The 20,227-nt window shown below is 39.3% G+C and overlaps 1 protein-coding gene across 2 annotated transcripts; it reads right to left on the bottom strand.

Annotated features, from left to right (window-relative positions):
* Positions 1-1,009: 1,009 nt before the first annotated feature.
* piwil2 (piwi-like RNA-mediated gene silencing 2) lies at positions 1,010-19,599 on the bottom strand. Of its 2 annotated transcripts, none has more exons than XM_035165779.2 (24): positions 19,413-19,599; positions 17,573-18,021; positions 17,370-17,475; positions 15,265-15,376; positions 14,608-14,786; positions 14,292-14,382; positions 13,971-14,081; positions 13,639-13,756; positions 13,277-13,401; positions 11,864-11,944; positions 11,655-11,768; positions 10,790-10,978; positions 10,513-10,597; positions 10,027-10,119; positions 8,055-8,195; positions 7,640-7,753; positions 6,591-6,779; positions 5,723-5,824; positions 5,469-5,585; positions 4,648-4,736; positions 4,248-4,353; positions 3,744-3,997; positions 2,985-3,092; positions 1,010-1,796 (listed from the first exon to the last, which is right to left on the bottom strand). In XM_035165779.2, exons 2-24 carry the CDS (start codon positions 17,984-17,986, stop codon positions 1,640-1,642), a joined length of 3,195 nt encoding a protein of 1,064 aa, XP_035021670.1. In that variant the 5' UTR covers positions 17,987-18,021; positions 19,413-19,599; the 3' UTR covers positions 1,010-1,639. The 2 variants fall into 2 exon arrangements, with proteins under 2 accessions (XP_035021670.1, XP_035021671.1); XM_035165780.2 differs by having other exon boundaries at positions 14,292-14,379.
* Positions 19,600-20,227: the final 628 nt, after the last annotated feature.

Here is a 20,227-nt window from a genome sequence, read left to right as displayed (position 1 = left end):
TATGTTTTAGAATTGATTTTAAGATTTTACTGATCACGTTTAAAGCCCTTCATGGCCTCGCTGACCTTTTAGAATCAGTCTCTTGTCTGTTCCAGAAACCCGGCTGAAAACTAAGGGGGACCGAGCATTTGCAGTCCGGCCCCGAGGCTCTGGAACAACCTGCTTGAGGTCAGCTGACTCAGTGAACTCTTTTAAGTCCCTTCTTAAAGCATATTTCTATCGGAGAGCCTTTCCTGATTTTACCTGAGGCTGAACTTTCTGTATAACCGTCTTTTAGTTTATTTTACTGAGCATTTTACACAGCACTTGTATTTATACACTAATGTATTTTACATGTTTGTCTGCTTTTTGCACAGACATGCTATTACCACAAGGTGAATGACTTTCTAGGGCTGGATACCAAACAGGCCTCAGAGGTAAAGACTAGGGTTAACACTCATAAGCCCCACCATTAGTCTATTACTAATAGACTGACACACACACAATTCATATTATGACTTTGTATTGGCTTCCATTCATTGTGGATAGCCTAACCAAAACCTCATCCCTAACCTTAGCCATGACAAATTCATGCCTGAGGCAATTTGCCATTATAAAGTTATAAATATTTTATTTCATGCAAAGTTAGTTCCTTCCCACACCCCTTTGTCTGCCAAGTATGCCTCTCAGCTGCAACAGTGTGGCTTTCACCTTGCAAATCTGTGTATTTGTGTTCATGTCATGTCACAACCCAGCTCAACGCTGGAAAAAGGCAGAAAGACCACACGTGATTTGTTCTCTTTAACAAAACATCGATGGGACATGATGCTGTTCCTAAGCCAGACCTTTATTTGGCAAGATACTCCCATCAGACATGATGCAGCTCATTGTCTTGTGGTCTTAATTCCAGCCACTCTGGGTTAGCAGCAATCTGACAGTTGAATAATTTCCTGGCCTTTACATTCACTTTGTTTGTTTGTGTGGTGTTGTCTGGCACAGGGCACCCAGTGTGCAGGTGGGAGCAGAGGTGTAAAAAGGAAAGAGGTTTATTGTAACAGAGTAGCACCAAGAGAGCTCTTCGTATTTTGTGGAAAATGTGTCTGAAGTTGCACTGAGAATAAATGTGTCAGAACCACATCTGTTTCTGGTGAAAAGTCACTCAACTCCACAATAAGTGACTTTAATAACAAGAACAAACTAAACACTTGCAGTAAATGTGCAGTCACAGTAATATAATGCTTAAAATGTAAATAAACTATCTCCACTAAACTCTCCAACCAGTGGGTGAAATGGGCATCAAAAACAAACTACAGTATAATCCCACGTAACTCTACATGCAGCCATGACATTATAATGCTTAAAATACAAATAAAAATATTAAACTGTCCCAAACCTTTGATTTAATCTGTATAAAAAAACAGAATAATTCTACACTCTTCTACATTGACTGGCTTTAAACATTTTTCCTGCTAACATGGGAGACGTCTGATAAAGCCTGTGAACTATCTAGTATCCAAATTTTAAAGGTTTAAGTGCCACGTGTCTATAATGAATCCCTCATGAATACAAATGAGTTGTCATTCTCTTCTTTCCGTACTGTCTCTCTTCATAGCTGGTTTGGCTGTAACTTGAGCATGTTTGTGGTAGTGACTGGTACAGCTCAAAGGAAGAAGAGCTTGTCTGATAGCTGGATGGCTGGCTCAGAGTGCAGGAACTGGCCAGATAGGAAAGCCAGTTTGTGGGCGTACTTGCATGGGGCTGGAACACGAATGGTGCCCGGCCAGTTCCAGTACAAATGGCACATCTTGAAAGTCAGCCTGGTGTTTGGACAAAACAAAACAGCACATTTGTTTTGGAACTGATAAAACAATGACATTACACATTTCCCTTGACATAAAAATATATCAAAACAATACATACAATAACAGCAACATTTAACAAAACAGACGTTTCCCCAAGATTTGATCACTTTTTTTCCTCCAGTCTCTGTTAGTGAGGGTCTTCTGTTCCTCATTTGGAATGCAGTTTTCTTTCAGCCTATACTAGGCTGCTGTTTATATGACCTCTTTTTACACCAAGATTGGAAAGTATACACCAATTTTTATAAACATGGATAAACCTGCCAGAAAAAAGGCAATTGACTCCCTTCTCATTGTCAGTAGAGGAGTTTGTCTGTTTTTCCCCTCTGGTGAGTCATGTCACAAACACAACAGAAACAAGCTCATTAGAATCCAAACCGTCTCGCCTGTTAGGTTTCTGATGAGTTTGTCTCGCACAATACAAAGAAAAGAAATACTAATGCACTTTGTTCCCAATATGTAGAAAACAATAAGTACACAAACTTTCATGGCTATTCATGCACCAACGCCCAAGAGTTCAATGCATGTATGATTTGATCTCACTTCACCGCTCTGTGTGCAAATGAACATATTTGTGTTCAAGAAGTTGTTTTTACTTAGTCTGAGTTTACACGTGTCCGATGACAGTGTTTGTGTGTCTGATAAATTGACGATGTTAATAAGAAAAGATGTATGAAGAACTTCAGCAGTTTCTTCAATTTATAGCAACAATCTATAAATCCAACAGTACAATGTGGATGGACCGAGTTAGATAAATGAAAAATAATCTTGTTACATATCCAACAATTGTATTGCTTTCTTCACCTGTAAGATATAAAGCTGCAGCATTACATGTTTGAAATGGCAAGTAGCAGTAGAAACCATGTGACAGGACTTGCAAGTTCTTGATGAGAAGGTGGATCTTGAGGAAAACCTTAAAAAACACTTGATATGTGCATTAATATTATCTGTGATTGTTGCCACAGCCAATGCATTTCTTCAGGGATCTTGATTTACCAAACTTTTGTTCTTTATATTCGAAATATATAAAAGCTGGTGAACAAATTATTTACTTATCCACTTATATACGGAATTGACTAAATGTTATGAATCTATAAGAGCACAAGGTAGGATGATACTTAGTGGAAAAGAACATTTTATCACTACCTTTGCAATTGGTCTGGTGAGAGGTTCGCTGTGTTGTACAAAGAGATGTAGTGTGTTGGAAGTCCACAGCCCTGGCGAATGTGATGTGCCATCAGATAGAAGTCCACCCTGAATAAATAAAAATCATTTCATGGTTAGAAATGTTATGTAGCTAACATCAGATACACCGAGTCTTTGATGGTTGCCTTATCAAAGTGCACATATGTACTACTGTTGCCAGGAGTTGGGGCTGAAGCTTTTTGATGTACACAAGTAAAAAAAAAAGATAAAAACCAGTGCCCCTCTTCTGCTACCCTGTGATGTCAGGCTCGCCCGTCTTCTTCGAGCATCAATTACAATATTTTCATGATATGCTTGTGTGAATTTATTTGTGTAGTATATTCAGCCCCCACACAAACCATCTCACTCCGCATTGTCGGCCATCTATGGCCTAAAGCTGGATACAGACTGAAACTACTGCATTAAGTTATGACTGTTCTAAGAATACAGAATAGATTGCTTTTTGCACAGTGGAGTTTTTCCACAGAGGGATATAAAAAACATACACAGGACCATATTTGAAACTGTGCCTTGGAAAAAACATTTTACCCCACAGCCTTTGAAACAAAGTGAACAATGACTGCTGCTTAGATTGTTTCATGATTTAAAAAAATCCTATGTACTTCAATGTAGCATCTGTGCATCTGATAAAGCTTCCAATTAGGATAAAACTAAGAGCTGAAACAAGGATCTACAGACAACTTGTTGACATGGACTGACCAGTCTGAGTGAGTGAGGGTGTGATCAAGAATAGTCCCAGGTGGAGGAGTGCCAAAATTGTTTGAAGTGCAGGAGTACAGGGTGGTGCTGATGCGCTTTTGCACCACAATGAAGACTAGCTTGGGCTCATAGCTGGGGAAGTTCTCAAAGCATTTGATCAGCTGTGGGATCTCGTACTGCTCCACGGTCTTCAGCTGGCCATCTGACACACCATCCCGGTACACAACAATCTTCTCTGGCAAGTTGTGGTTCACCTGTACAGACAAACATACACAGGAGTTATATAGATGTTGGTAATTAAACTAAAGTTGTGCAATTTTCATTCAGTCTAAACATTTGCATTTACACCTATCATAACAATTTTACTTTATCCTGATATCTCTAAACAAAGATTGCAACAATACTTTTATCAAGACTCTGAATCAGATCAGAGGAACAGAGAATACAAGGAAGAGATGATCCCAGTGGTTGAATTGAAAAACTTTGAGTGTTAGTAGAATCTACCTCGTAGTACTTCTGCAATGCAGCCAGTAAGCAAACTCTGAAGCCCTTTATCAGTTCCTCAGTGGGTGCCTGGAAAGTGACTCTTGAGTACCAGCGGGTCAGTGAGCTGGAGAGGAAAACATCAAATGCATTTGGTGTTGAGATAGCAACACCGCTCTTTTAAAAGCAGTGCAAGAAAGAGGTGAAACACGTGGTCATTCTGTAAAACACAAACATTTATACCACTAATAAATATGCTGTGTCTTCACAAATCTGGTGGTTCCATTTATTTAATTAGAATCTCATTTTCTGCATGGTGCAATCCTGTTACATGTTTTACAGGTTGCACTTCGAGTTCCATGAGACACACCACTGCAGAGGAAACATTCAATCTAAACAAAACAAAAGAAAAAGGTTTTACCTGTTCACACTTGCAACAAAGCCCATGATGGACTGATGTTTTTTGCTGGTGTCATGGTGGACATCAACTCCAACAACCATCAGGTTTTTCTACTCAAGACAGAGGTTCATTATATCTCCATCCACTGCAATGTTACAATCTCTTATTTCCACAAGAATCTAGGGCTAGGCGATATGGAACATTTTTCATATCAGTCGATATCGATATATTGTGCGATATAAATCAGATAACCTGAAATGCAGGAGCCCAAACATTAACACATGTGTTGCTGCTCCTCCGCTCTCTGTTGTGTGCGTCAACCAAACTTAATGTGGGTGTAACTCTATTCCAGCCAAATGATTGGTCCGGCGCGGTGCTATTCTCATTACTATTGGCTGTTTGTGTTGTCTGTAAAAACATGGAAGGGATGAGTTCTATCAACGTTATATCGATAGGTCTTAAATTTCTACTGAGGAAAAGTTATATTTTGATAATTATCGATATTGTTTTACCCAGCCCTAGATGAATCTAAACAATTTCGCCTTCAAATATGGTGCATCATTTCCAGAGTAGCCACCATGATATTTTCCTCATTGTTCAGTCCCAATAGATAAACTCTGATCTTCCTGAGCATCTTAAGACTTGATCAGGCATTAAAGATCAAAAATCTTCTGATAAAAAAAGTTGGTGTGTGGTCAGGTCAGCGGGAGTTGATTATGTACTCACTGTTGCAGGCTACTATTGCTAAATGATAACACTTAGATTCCAGAGGCCAGAATTCAGACTAATAGACAGATATCTGTTTGAGCCACAGAGCTCTTAAGTCCCTGCATGATACTCACCAGAGGAATGTTGACGGTCCACAGCTCTCCTCCTAACTTGCTGTTCATCTGCAGGAGTATCTTTTGGGCAATGCTCTTCAGCTTCTGTTGCTGGGAAATTGTCCGAATGTTGATGGCCTGACAATGACAAGTGATAAAAAGAACGTGCTTTAATATGGCACAAAATATTTTCAAAAAAGACATTTTGCTATCAGTTCCAAACCATACACCGTTTTCCTCTAACACTAATACAACCATGCATAAAGACTACAAACCTGGGATGGGATGGGACTTTTAATGCAGCAGAGCTTCTTTATGGCACTGTACAGATCGTCTCTGTTGCCGACCATGATACACACTACTAGCTGCATGTTGGGCTGCAAAACAGATGAGAAATAAAGACCTAGACATAACTAGACTGAAGGCTTGCTTCAATGGTTCCACACAATCAATTTTTACATGGTCAAAAAAACTAAACAAACTTGAGCAGATATATACATTTCCCTCTTACGTGCTGAAAAACCACAGCATTCAAAGATGGACAAAATGCCAAAACATTAAGTCACGTTTTGGATTTTAAATGGTTTTCCATCTGCCTGGAGAAAACAATGTTTCATAAAATAATTAGACACATCAGTGCAGTTTGGACTAAATAGGCTAAAAACATGCAAAACTATTAAGCGCTTTACAGTTCACAGCTGCTATGGTTGCCCCTGGCAACAAGACAGAAACGACTGTCAGTCATTTTGTGTTCTTGTTTCTGCAGCAACAACAGTTATGTAGTTAAAAATAGAGAAAGAGCTTACGTTTTAGATTCCAGTAACTGCTATTTAGTCACAAGGGTTTGTTTGTGGATGAAGGGAGGAGGGCATTATATCTAGGTATAAATATCTAATCACTTATCAATCTATAATTACTGCAGCCACTGTAAAGTATTCTAAACTACCATTTAGCCAATATTCCTCTGTATGTCTATAGTGTTATGTTGATCCTGTTTTAAGACATCAAATGTCAGAAATGCAAACACTTTAAACATGTGCCACTTGTTTGCTGTAAATTAGGTTTAGCTCTATTATGACTTCTCCAAGTTGCATTTAAATCTCAACATTTGCCTCTTTAAAATTGTACATTTTTATGTCATACTTCACTGGTGAGCTGACAATGGATGCTCTTGACGTAACTCTCAGTGCGATCATCCTTCAGCTCCACACGAATGGGTCGTTCCAGTCGCAACCCAATAGGCCCGGCCACCTTTTTAAAGGTGGAGACCAGCTCCTCAGCCTGCTCGGCACAGCGCCGGGGGTAGAAGATGGCCCAGATGTTCAAGGGGATCTAAGGAGTAAGATGAAGAAACAAAGCAACACATTGACATTGCACTGAGTCAGCTAAAATATTTCTAATGGATAAAGACTGATTAGCTCATCTAAGTTCACACTTTAACGCATGTTGTTCCACTCGTGTGCAGCATAACATGTGAAATCCAATCTCAATGCTGACATGTTGATTCTGTTGCGACAGACTGAGGAGGGCAGATAAAAACTGTGGCCACCATCACTACAAACAGAGTTTTGGGAATTAAGACGAAAATAAGCCAGCTATTGACTCTGGGAAAAGTTATCGTCCTGTGGTTGTATGCCTTCCCCAACCAGTGCAGTTCACATACAATCCAGACTCGCATGAAGACACCATGACCTTTGACCCCTTGAATTTAATCAACTGATCCTTGAGTCCAAGCGACAACTGAAATTCCCCCAAGGCAAACATGAGATGAAATGTTAGAGGTCAAATCATGTTTTATGAGGCCACTGTGATCAAAAAGTTTGATCTTAAACATTTGTGTTAAATTTGAAGCGATTCTTGAGACGCCCTTAAGACGTTCACAAGGCGAAAAAGGTTTTTGGGAGGTCACCTTGAACAGTTCATCCTTGAGTCCAACTGAATGTTTGTACCAAATTTGAAGAAATTTCCTCAAGGTAAAAAGATATTGTGTTCACATTCACAAGAATGGGACGGACAGAAAACATAATGCCTCCGGCCCCTGGCTGTCACCGGTGCAGAGGCACAGGCTGGAGAATGTTGTTACCTCACTTGCTTAACTCTCCAGTTGTTGTTTTTTTCTTTTTACCATGACAGTTTAATTATGTTAATCCAAAATAAGAAGGCAGTGCCAAAGTTTTCTCTCATATACTCACAGAAGTGATTGAGGGATCCCTGACAATCTCTCTGGACCAGGAAACATCAGCACCCGTGGTAAAAGACGAAGACTGCAGGCAGATGGTTTCAAGAGGCAGAATTCTACCTTTTAACTGTAACAAAGGAAACATTACACAACATGTCAAAAATTCCAGTGAGCTATCACGAAAAAATGGTTATGAAAACATGAAACATAAAAAAAGTGTTAATGTGACTTAAAAACTTCTTTTACATTTTTATGTTATGCAGACTGACATTCAAAAGTAGAACACAGCTCAAATTCATAGAAGAGTCAGAATTCACTGCATTGTCAGACTAAAAGGAGGGGGTGGGATCTTGAACAAATATTGCATTGATCATGTTATATCATTGTCTTAGCTGTCAACAAAACTACTAAGTGTTCTGTATTCTTACCACTAAGATTTCGGAGTCAATCTCCAGTCCCCATCGGCAGAGCTCCTTCACACTCTCAGGGTTAGTGCTGATGTTCTTTAGAAGCTGTTTTATTGAGTGGGTGTGCTGCTCACTGCTCACATTGATGTGCATGGTCAGGTCCTACAATAAATGAAAAATATAGTCTCAGTAAGCGTGCAGTCAAAGTTTTCAAAAGTTTTTTTATTACCAGTTTTTATAAAAGTATTTTCAAACCCAAGTCTTTCAGAATGATATTTTGTTTGTCTCAATTTTCTAATCTTAGGCACTAAGTACTTAAATTAATTGTGTCTTACAGTTTGTAGATAAGAGATGGAAGCTGTCTGAATACTGCTGCTGTGGTTGGAGAAATGACTCATCGATTATAAAAAATAGTTGGCAACTAATTTAGTAATCGATTAGCTGTGTCTGTTATAATGCATCTCACACACTGCAGCAACGTCTCCTTAAGTGGGGGCAGTAAACCAGCCAATCCTGAGCTGGGACATTCTGACCAATGTCAATTAGCTGCCAATTAGGATTCATCTCCTGGGGTTTAACCGTACAGTCTTCTTGATTTTGATGAGACTCGATTGTTCCTTAACCCAAGTGGACATCCAGTTCAAAAATAAAAGAAGCCTTCCCCATTAGAAATCCTTCACATAAAAAAGTGGATGCGTCAGTTAACGTGTACTGGTTTGCCTTGGGATACTGAAATACAACACGGCCAGTGTATTTCTGAGGATCTGCAGTATCAACAGCAATCTTTTCAATGAGCAGTTCGAGCAATAGAAAAGAAAAATATTAAATAACAGTCGCTGAAGACTGGGGCTTGACATTAAAACAACAGCGCCTCGCAAGATGGCTGTGCCCTACAAGCTGCAGCTACAACTTCACAGGATCATCTTGTGGGAGGATTTTAGACAGAGACCCAAACTCTGCACATTAGCAGTGACTTTCCACCCGAGTGCAACAGCAATGTATGGTCACGTGATGCATAAACGTTGGTGCTTTGTTTAGACTGGTTCGTTTACCTTTTATCACCACCCAAGCATAATACATTAGGATTATTAACAAGCAGAACTTATATATGCGCCACTGCTGTTATGGTCATGTAATGTTTACTTTAACCACTACTGAGAAAATGGCTTAAATGAACATTAGACTATTTTCCACGCTGATGCAAAAAACCAAACATTTGCCATTTATTTGCTGAACTGCATAGGATTACCCCAAAGAAATCCAAGTCACATACAGTTTATGTTTTAAGTCACGTTCTTCAATTTGCCAGTTCAGCAAAAAGGTTCTTGTGACAGTGATTAAATTAATCTGAATTTGCAATTTTATGAGATACATCTACATGGACTGATGCAGTATAATACCCTGCAATAAATCCTCCAATAAAGAGGATCATAATGATCAGTTTTTATTGGAGGTGTTGATTTATTTAAATAGTCATATTTGAGGCCATCATTTGTGTACTGGATAATACAGAGGTGCTGCTAATATTTTGTCAACCTTAATTAATATGAATGGGATGGAAATATCCTCTCAGTATATCCTAGTACAGTTGAATAGCAGCACACACTACTTTAATATGAAAATTTAAATAAATCAACACCTCTTTCCAACAGATTAAATTAAACCTGAACATAAAAATTCTCATGAATGGAGGAGGGAGGATTTATAACAGGTCTATTGTTTAATCATGCATCAGTGAATGTATTTGTTGAAGGAATCTTTGAATTTGTGGTCCAGCATTTTATTACTAACAAGGGTCTCATTAATATCATAACACAGCATTGACAGGGAAATTGAACTATGATGAGATACTACTACAGCAGTGACCAACCACACTGAACATCATTCAAAATTGCTTTGACTCATCTATGGTTTTACAGTCTCTAAAGTATGAACGTGAACTCTGAAGTATTGTTGTAAGATTAGAAGAACAGAACAAGAACAACAAATTTACCTTCATAGTTCGGAAGTCCTTCCTCATTTTGTCAGGGATTCCCGTCATGAAGGAAAGCTCTGGCACTAAAAGGATCTCTCCAGTAATGATTTGCTGTAATAAACAAAAACATAATTTTTTCTTAGTGTCATTGTATTTCTGGTGGACTAATAGACAACCTACAGTATTCATTTGTGTAAGTATTAATTGTGTCTACTGTTCATGGAAAAACCCTTTTCCCCATGTAAGACGCACTCACATGGAAAAATGTGGGACAGCTGTTATGAGCAATTATTTTATATATTTTAGTGCATTTACAAGGCCTGACAAGATCCAACAGAATTCAGGACACATTGTAGCCACAAGGTGGCATAGTGACGCAACAATTCATGCCACATCAGCTGAGTGCTCCACCGTGAAGAGGTTAAGTAAAGTTAAATTCAGTTCAGTCATGATTAAACCTGACTGTTGATTCTTACAATGACAGATGCTTAAGAGGGGTTTTACCTTTCCTCCGGGCTTGGACCGCTCCTTTGGTCGATGCATGAGCAGGGGTTGGTCCATCTCTTTGATTGTGATCCCATAGTTCTTGCTGATAAAATGTAGAATGTCAATGCAAAGCAAAAAAACAACAAAAAAACCCCCACAATAGCCAGATATAAGGAAGAATTTCATTGCTGCTCGGAAATAGGCTGTCACTGACATACGTTGCAAAAAATGTAATGCATAAACACTTAAAATATCTTCCTGCTCAGTTCCAAGTTCATGAAAAGAGCAGTCTCACCTGTAGTATTCCACAAACGTGGTTTTTGTGCCATCCATCAAAGTGAATGTGTCTTTAGGCGACTTGCTCCACTCAATGCCATCAATGCGGTAGGTGCGGTTGTTGTAGCGGGTGATGACGATGCTGCCGATCAGTTCTTTGGTGCATTCGTCTTGGAAGTTCTCTTTGCTCTGTTGGTACAACATGTTCCTGGCAGAAAGCAAGGGCCACAAGTCAGTTTTCCCCTTTTCTAGTTTTAATACAAGGCCCAGTTCCTTGTCTTTGACCTTTTCTTTTCAAACAGAACAGACATAGCCATGACAAGATTATTTCTGTTTATAAATAATCTATAGAAAAAAAGAAGCCTGTTGCATTAGTCAAGTCGCTGCCCTTTAACACACCCCTTCATCCGCACACACTCACAGAGGGTAGCGTTATAGTAGTCAAGGTTTTCACAGTTCTGTCTCTGAGGACAAGAATGTCAAACCTAGTTTTTAAATATGTATGACTACATCACAGTATATGACATTTATATAGCTCTGTGTGGCTTGGTGAGGGTATTTTCAATGTTTAAACATGCATGAGCATGTCCGAGTACCCTTATAAAAGATATCATAGAAACAGTCAAAGATGCAACCCTCATTTTATTTTAGTATCCAATAGGATTTTTTTTTTAGATCAGTAGACTTCATCCCAGCTCCCAGATTACTTGCAATGAAAAGACAAATTGTGATTCTTAAAAAAAAGTGAATGTGTGTAACAAATATTATAATCTGAAAAATTACTCAATTAAACTTTTAGATAAAAGCTTGCACTTATTTTAACAGCAAAATGCTCGACTTGTAAATCTGAACTTATCTGTTTTAGATTTGCTGTGTGAACTCACATGACATCCAGCACAGAGTCATTCCGCAAGACTTTGTGAGACACATCCACACACAGGTACAGGCCTCCGTCTGTCTGCTTGATGCATGTTGAATAGCCTGGCCACACTTGAAGCCTAAATAAACAGACAAATAGATGATGTAATGACTGAATAGGTCATGATATCAGTGGTGTCTGCCCTATTGTGTTAAACTTCAACTCATTACTAACCGATGTTTGGCGAGAATGACTGCGCTCTCTGGATCGTAATGATTTCGGCCCACCAACTTCAGTCCAACGATTTTCATTACCCTTAGAAAACAAGAACAAAACAGGGTCATGTGCCGTCATCAAACCGTCCAACTAATAACATGAGTAAGAAGGTTGTGATGGTAAGATTATTTCATTAAAGGGCTTTTATACAAAGAAAAGTATTACATTTTCTATAGCAGTCTGGTTGTGCGTGAGACAGATCAGTAGAACACAGCTGAATGCAAATGTTTGGACACCTGTGGTTTTCAGATTTTTGGAGGTACCTTTCTTGAAATGTTAATCTATTACTTTCACAAACTGGAAACAAGAAAGAAAAAAGTTATTGTGGTATGTGAAAAAGTTTGGCTCCAAACTATAATATGTTTAAAACACTTAGAAGTTCATTAACAATTTGGGTCTTAATTGAATTGTTAGGACTTGTATGATATTACTACTCGTTCATCGTTGAGTCTTTAATTTCTAATGGTCAGCTTATGACTGTTCCAGAGCTGATCATATCTCACACTTCAAACCATGTGGTAACACTCAATAACTATGGATATGAAAATGAAACTTAAGCGGGGGAGGCTATAAAAAGTTCTCAAAGCTTAAAATTCTACTGTTCAAAATGCCTCGAAGTTCTTGATGAATGACTAGGTGCACCAGTACAATGAACCTATATATATGGTGAGCCAGTATATGCCTACCTAATTCTGCACTTATGAGAGTCCAACATGGACTGAAACATTTGCACTCCTTCTGCCTTTGCACAGTATTTCACTGTCTTTACTGCCATGCAATTTGTGAAATAAAGACATTTTAAATTCACACTGAATCTTTCGTGTTTTTTTTCTGACCACCGCATCAGAAAAGAGGTATAACAAGGTTTCAAGACGCAGCTCAACCCATGCTTACCAAAATGCCACAAAGAAATGACAGTTTAAACCGAGCTCCTTGACGACAATCACTAAAAATGTTATGGAAAGCGTTTAAGAAAAACTTTTTTTAAGTACTGCATTAGCCAAAACCTTTGCACATGCTATAAATAGTTTATTTCTCCCATTTATTAAAGTTTAAAGTGCATAAGATAAAAAGTAGTAGAACATTGCAATTTGAATAAAGTCTCCCTTTTTAATGGCTGTTTGCTTTAGAAGTTTCTCTCAGTAAAATATGGAATTTGTACAGAGGTATTTGCATAAATCTGAATCTTTATGGCTGTTAAATTGGATTAGACATACAGAGAACAAACCGCACATTTAGAGGAATGAACACAGCTGAATGCAGGAAAATGATACTTAAATAAAAAACAAATATCCTAAATTTAATTACATACTGACCAACATGTATTTCAAAGTGATAATTTATGTTTATATATATATTTTTTAAAAATACCTCCTGAGCACCACATTGTAGAAAGGGATGCATAGATCTGAGTTGGGAGGCAGAATCTTCGTCATCTGGATTTTTATTTGTATTTCCTCGTTATCAGTCCGTCTTAGACTCTTGAGTACAACCACCTGTATGCCAAAATACAAACAAACAAACAATCTGTGTTAGATCTGGCATTGTGATTGATTTCACATTGCACAGTGAAGAGAAAATCTGTCACACACTTCAAAAAGGTTCAGTAGGTTTAGACAATAACAGGAATTCAGTCATATGCATACATTAACAATTTAAATCAACAAAAAATTACAAATCTTCAATTAACACATTAGTCAAACAAACACAAAAATAATCACTGTGATACCCACGTTATCCAGCTTTACAGGCAGGTACAGTATGGAGCCATCAAAAGCCACTACGTCCCCTGTGGTTGGGCGGTGATCTTTCAACATGCCGAAACGCATCGACATTGATTCAACATTTGGACTGAAAAATACATGATCAGAAATGCACATGACTTCAAAGAATACATTCATTAAGTATGGACTGATTCTGATTTGAGAATTGTGGAGCTAAGCATGTCTCCTGTTCATTAACAGTTGTGCTTTAGTTTCACATTTTGGTTCAAAATTAAATTCATCATCAACATTCAACCATATTCTGTTTTAAATAAAATCTAAATCAATCACATGATACTTACGTGAATGTGACGTGGTACTGATAAACAGCTTCATTCCTGCAGCGAATTGAGATGTGGTTTGAGCCAATCGTTATTGGAGCTCCTTTTGTTCCAGCCTTAATTAGTGGCTCACTGAAAAGAATGGACATTCACAAACGGGGCCAACTGATCAAATGCAAAAAACATATCATTAATTGCATAAATGACTTGTTTAGGAGTTTAAAGTGATTTTCACTGAAAAGGGACAAGTTTGCATCCCGTCTCTCAACCACCTGCCTGGAGTTCAGCTTGGCGTTTCAGGTTCCTTGGGAGCTAAATGAGAAGGAGAGATGGTATACTCACGGGACTGCCTCCATTTTCAGCTCTTTTGTTGCTGGTGCAAAAGAAGAAAGCTCCAGGACATCTTGGGTGGTGGGCACAGGGGGCATGGCTGCTTCACATGATTTATGTTTCATTAGACTTATTGATGGAGTTCACATTTTTACTTAAACCATTAGCTCATGCATGGGAAAAGCTGAAAAGAAGCTGCAGATTAAACTTTCTTGCCATTTTTAACTACTTTTCCATTATTATTCACGAAGCATAAATATCCACTTTAACCCATCTTAAAAAAAGAATGTCCCAGAATAGGAAGAATAATTTTTCAAAGTTTCCCTACCTGGATGGGAAGGCTGAGAGTGTAGGGCTGGTTGTGGTTCAGAGGCCAAAGAAACTGACTCGACACGACCTGGAGGGAAAGAAGGAAGTAAAGGACGTCCTCTTCCTACTCCAAGCTGGGGCATCGCTGCTCTTCCAAGCCCAACCATAGTGTGTGGGGGCAAATCTCGTCCAAGGAAACTGTAATAGGTCAAATAACACAGAAGCCAGGGCTACACATCACAATTTATATTGAAAATAATTGCAAGAATTCAAAGTATTGGTACAGGCTACATATATGCGAAGACAGATCAGATTTGATTGATTTTACAGTAAATATTTCAAAGATACAAGAAATTCTCTACAAAACATGAGGAACTATGCATAACTGAAATATCTGTCACCTTGAGGAGTCTGAAGCTGATCTCACACAAACAAAAGTTTCCCACATACGACAGCACTCTTTCAATTCGACTGACCTTGTCTACAAAAGCTACAGAGTGAAATAAGCATGTCACTGCCAAACCTACAATCTATGCACTGTATCTGTCAACCTGATGACAACAGACTTTAATATAGAGGATTCAATATTTTTCCCAAATCTTTTCTTCATGACATAATCAGTTGTTTGGAGTAAAGACCTAGAAAAAATCCTGTTATTCAGTCAATCATTTCCTACCTGTGTCCTCTTCCAATCACCTCTTCAGGTTGGCCAACACTCTCTGGGCTACTGAGACCAGCTGGAGCATCGTACAGCTTCAACTCTTCCATATCTCCAGTTGCTCCTCTTCCTACAATGAAATTTAACAAATCAATTCTCGTTCTTCAGCACATACAGTGACCAGGGGTGTAATGGCTATACTATAACCGTTTATATGGATCAAAAAGCTTGGGATAGAATTGTTTACCATTGCATTTAATCAAGTTCTATTACATGCTAGTATTTGTCTTCACTCTCTAGTCCGTGTACCTGTCACTCAGGCTGTTAATAGCAAACTGAGGTAGACCCATGCTACTGGCAGACTCAATCAATTCTGTGAAAAGCACTGCACAGTAGTTAACTATATATATATATAACTATATATAACTATATATATATACACACACATATACACATATACACACACTACCGTTCAAAAGTTTGGGGTCACCCAATTTCATGTTTTCCATGAAAACTCACTTTTATTTATCAAATGAGTTGCAAAATGAATAGAAAATATAGTCAAGACATTGACAAGGTTAGAAATAATGATTTTTATTTGAAATATTAATTTTGTTCTTCAAACTTTGCTTTCGTCAAAGAATGCTCCATTTGCAGCAATTACAGCATTGCAGACCTTTGGCATTCTAGCTGTTAATTTGTTGAGGTAATCTGTAGAAATTTCCCCCCCACGCTTCCTGAAGCACCTCCCACAAGTTGGATTGGCTTGATGGGCACTTCGTGCGTACCATACGGTCAAGCTGCTCCCACAACAGCTCAATGGGGTTGAGATCTGGTGACTGCGCTGGCCACTCCATTACAGCCAGCATACCAGCTGCCTGCTTCTTCCTAAATAGTTCTTGCATAATTTGGAGGTGTGCTTTGGGTCATTGTCCTGTTGTAGGAGGAAATTGGCTCCAATCAAGCGCTGTCCACAGGGTATGGCATGGCGTTGCAAAATGGAGTGATAGCCTTCCTTATTTAAAATCCCTTTTACCTTGTACAAATCTCCCACTTTACCAGCACCAAAGCAGCCCCAGACCATCACATTACCTCCACCATGCTTGACAGATGGCGTCAGGCACTCTTCCAGCATCTTTTCACCTGTTCTGCGTCTCACAAATGTTCTTCTGTGTGATCCAAACACCTCAAACTTTGATTCGTCTGTCCATAACACTTTTTTCCAATCTTCCTCTGTCCAATGTCTTTGTTCTTTTGCCCATATCAATCTTTTCTTTTTATTGGCCAGTCACAGATATGGCTTTTTCTTTGCCACTCTGCCTAGAAGGCCAGCATCCCGGAGTCGCCTCTTCACTGTAGACGTTGACACTGGCGTTTTGCGGGTACCATTTAAAGAAGCTGCCAGTTGAGGACCTGTGAGGCGTCTATTTCTCAAACTAGAGACTCTAATATACTTGTCTTCTTGCTGAGTTGTGCACCGGGGCCTCCCACTTCTCTTTCTACTCTGGTTAGAGCCTGTTTGTGCTGTTCTCTGAAGGGAGTAGTACACACCGTTGTAGGAAATTTTCAGTTTCTTCGCAATTTCTCGCATGGAATAGCCTTCATTTCTAAGAACAAGAATAGACTGGCGAGTTTCACATGAAAGTTCTCTTTTTCTGGCCATTTTGAGAGTATAATCGAACCCACAAATGTGATGCTCCAGATACTCAACTAGTTCAAAGGAAGGCCAGTTTTATAGCTTCTCTCACCAGCAAAACAGTTTTCAGCTGTGCTAACATAACTGCACAAGGGTTTTCAAGGGTTTTCTAATCATCCATTAGTCTTCTAAGGCGATTAGCAAACACAATGTACCATTAGAACACTGGAGTGATAGTTGCTGGAAATGGGCCTCTATACACCTATGTAGATATTTCATTAAAAACCAGACGTTTCCACTTAGAATAGTCATTTACCACATTAACAATGTATAGAGTGTATTTCTGATTAATTTAATGTTTTCTTCATTGAAAAAAAAAGTGCTTTTCTTTGAAAAATAAGGTAATTTCTAAGTGACCCCAAACTTTTGAACGGTAGTGTGTATGTATATATATATATATATATAAATCCAAGTTTTAAATACCAACCAACTGGTAGTGTTCCTCTTCCCCATGAAGTCAGGGAGGGCTCAATGCCCATTCCTCTAAACATGGAGACCAATGTTGATCCTTGACCATGGGTGGGCATGTCGACCTGTAAGCAGACAAATAATTACAATGGGTTGTATAATAATATTGAGGAAATTAAAACAAGCAAAGGTATTCGAGTGCAGACCTATGCGGGTTCCCACCTCTTTTGCTTGCAAAGTCAGGGTCTCTTCTATAAGGCCTCGCGGTGGTGGAGGTGTTGGTCCATGCTGTGGCTGCAGACTAGGCAGGATAGCACCTCTCGCCAGCCCTACCTTGGGTTCAGCTGTTGGGAGGAGCAGTCCTCTGGCTCGTCCAAATCCTCCATCATCAGACTGCACCAGCAGTCCCCTTGCTCTTCCAAGCACAGGTTCAGTAATGGGTACATTTACGCCTCGTCCTTGTGGGGCATCGCTAAGAATGGGGAAACCTCTGGCTCGTCCTGCACCAGGCCCTTCTGTTGGGAGCAGCAGCCCTCTGCTACGTCCCAGAAGTAGCTCCTCTGGCTGTAGTCCTCTTCCACGCCCCAGCCAAGGAACACCTGTCATACCATGAAGGTCTGGCTTGTTTGGATCCATTCACTCAACTTCTGATCCCACCAACAAGGGATTAACTAGAGGAAACAACCCATTGGAAAAAGGTTAGTGTGTGATTCTCACGCTACAGCAGGAAACGGGGTCATTTCATGTCAAATCATTACACTTTTGGGCAGAACTGTCACAAATATTTAGGTTCTAAATTGGACACAACCGGCAGGTTGAAGAACCTAGGTGAAGTAATTTGTTGTCTTTGCAAACATGAAAAGAACAAACAAAAGATTCTTATGTCACGAATTGTCCCACTCTATGTGCAAATAATCAAGACTGTCATTTGTTTTTGAAGACCAAGAAGATGTTGTTTCCATCCAGTCTGAGTATACAGATGTGTCCAATGACACTGTGTTTGAGTGGGAGAGAGAGATTGAGCGGGGAAGGAGGTAGAGAGAGAGAAGCGATAACAGGCCGAGTCAGGTGGGGCTGAGCGAGGGAATGAATGTGGGCAGCTATGAAGATTTGAATCATTGAAGAAAAGTATAAATCATTATGTGGTCATCAGTGCTGATATTGTGGATACATAGAGAGAGAGAGAGAGGGAGAGAGGGAGAGAGAATTGATTCTCGAGGACGCATTCTCCAGACCATTATATAGCACAGTAATATATAGACCAAAAACTAAAACTGATGATGGACTCAGTTGCAGAGAGACCATATATTTGTCCAATCGCCCAACTACTGGTCATATCGCCCTTAATAAAAGTCAAAGACAGAGAAATGTTCTCGTAAAATTGAGAGCAACATATTTATTTTATCAGTATTCTAGCCTCAATATAAACAATAACAGCATTGCTCACAAAAGTTAAAGTTGAATTGCAAAAAAACATGATTTTCTAAATTGGTCAAATGTCCACCGAATGTATTTTATAATGTCTGGTGCTGGACTGAAGTGTCCATATCCACATGAGGCTCTAACTTCACTAAGAGCTTCATTAACTAACGAATAAATTAGCTTCTCAATTGCTGTCCATACATTTACTAAGCACACAGAACTGTACCAAGTTCATTACTAATACTAAATAAGATATACATGTTAAGAGCGGAGATTCTACCGCGTTAACCAGATACGACGGCTCCTGACGTTAACAGCGCAGCCTCCATCTTTGTGAAGTGCTCGATAAATGTCACTAAAACCCAGGGAACGCTCATTGTCCATCAATTAACTAGTTAACTAAGTGAACTAACTCTATGAATTAGTGTCAATGCGCTACATGTGCTATTGGACAAAACCGTTTCCCACCGAACATTAGCAGGAGCTAGCTAAGGGGGAGGGACACACGTGCTGCTGAAAACGACCGAACCGACGCGGACAAACACAAATAAGGAATAAAATGGAGCAGAATGACTCTCGGACAGTTTTCAGCGAACCACTAAACAATGTTTGTGAAAAGAGTCACGACAGAGGAGCTTACGTGTAGTCGACAGAGGTGTGTGTCTCCAGGAAATAGACGGTGACCCACTCCGCTTGAAGCTACTCCCCCGGCACCGACTCCACAGGTTGACCGGTGGAATCTGCCCCCCCAATATCCTGATTGGACATCAATCACGCTTGTGCACTAAGGCATTGGTTTACTGCACCTGTCAATCTTTTCATGTCAATTCACCGGGGAACAGCTTCATCGCCCTCTGCTGGTGACTTCTGCAGGCTGCACCCGTGGAGTCACTAAACAAGGTCAAATTATTAATTACATCTTCATAAAACACAATCACAACAACACAGCAGATTAATTTACTCATAAAAAAAGAATAATAATGATATCATGTGTATACAGATATCTATATTCATCAGATTGCCTGTAACTTCTTTCATTAAAATCTTTCCACAGGAGTATTATTTTCCGACTCTGTTATTCAGCAGTGGCCAATTACTGCTAGAGTCACAGGGGCATGGTATGTATTTTTAGGCAGCTTGCTGGTGGTGAATATTATGTTTGACAAGCTCAACCATATGGTGCCATTATCTCAAATCTACTGATATTGGAGTCGTTCACTAATTGTCACACATTCAGCCAATTATATCGCTGATCAAACACATCTACATGAGCCAACTAATATGTGCCCTTAGTGTAGTTCTCAGATTCAACAGGGGTTGAGACTCTGCCGTACACATAAATTATCCGTCGTATTTAAAAATACTTGAGGCAATGCTAAAAGTCGTGAGTGTGTGATTACTGCAAAAATGGACACAAACATGTGATCTATGCTGATATAGTTTTCGTCTTTTGGA

This window comes from Hippoglossus stenolepis, chromosome 9 (genome assembly GCF_022539355.2).
Source record: "Hippoglossus stenolepis isolate QCI-W04-F060 chromosome 9, HSTE1.2, whole genome shotgun sequence".
NCBI lineage: Eukaryota > Metazoa > Chordata > Actinopteri > Pleuronectiformes > Pleuronectidae > Hippoglossus > Hippoglossus stenolepis.
Note: the sequence above shows the minus strand (reverse complement) of the source record. Positions and strands in the feature narration are given on the sequence as shown.

What these genes read in the sequence shown, in the direction of transcription:
- piwil2 (XM_035165779.2), bottom strand. Translation starts at nt 17,986, where the DNA reads ATGGATCCAAACAAGCCAGACCTTCATGGTATGACAGGTGTTCCTTGG. An exon ending in CAGTACCACGTCACATTCAC is followed by an intron (nt 13,757 to 13,970) that starts GTAAGTATCATG and finishes TGTATTTTTCAG; the next exon opens with TCCAAATGTTGAATCAATGT. An exon ending in TTTGTTGCAAGTGTGAACAG is followed by an intron (nt 4,354 to 4,647) that starts GTAAAACCTTTT and finishes TTTCCTCTCCAG; the next exon opens with CTCACTGACCCGCTGGTACT.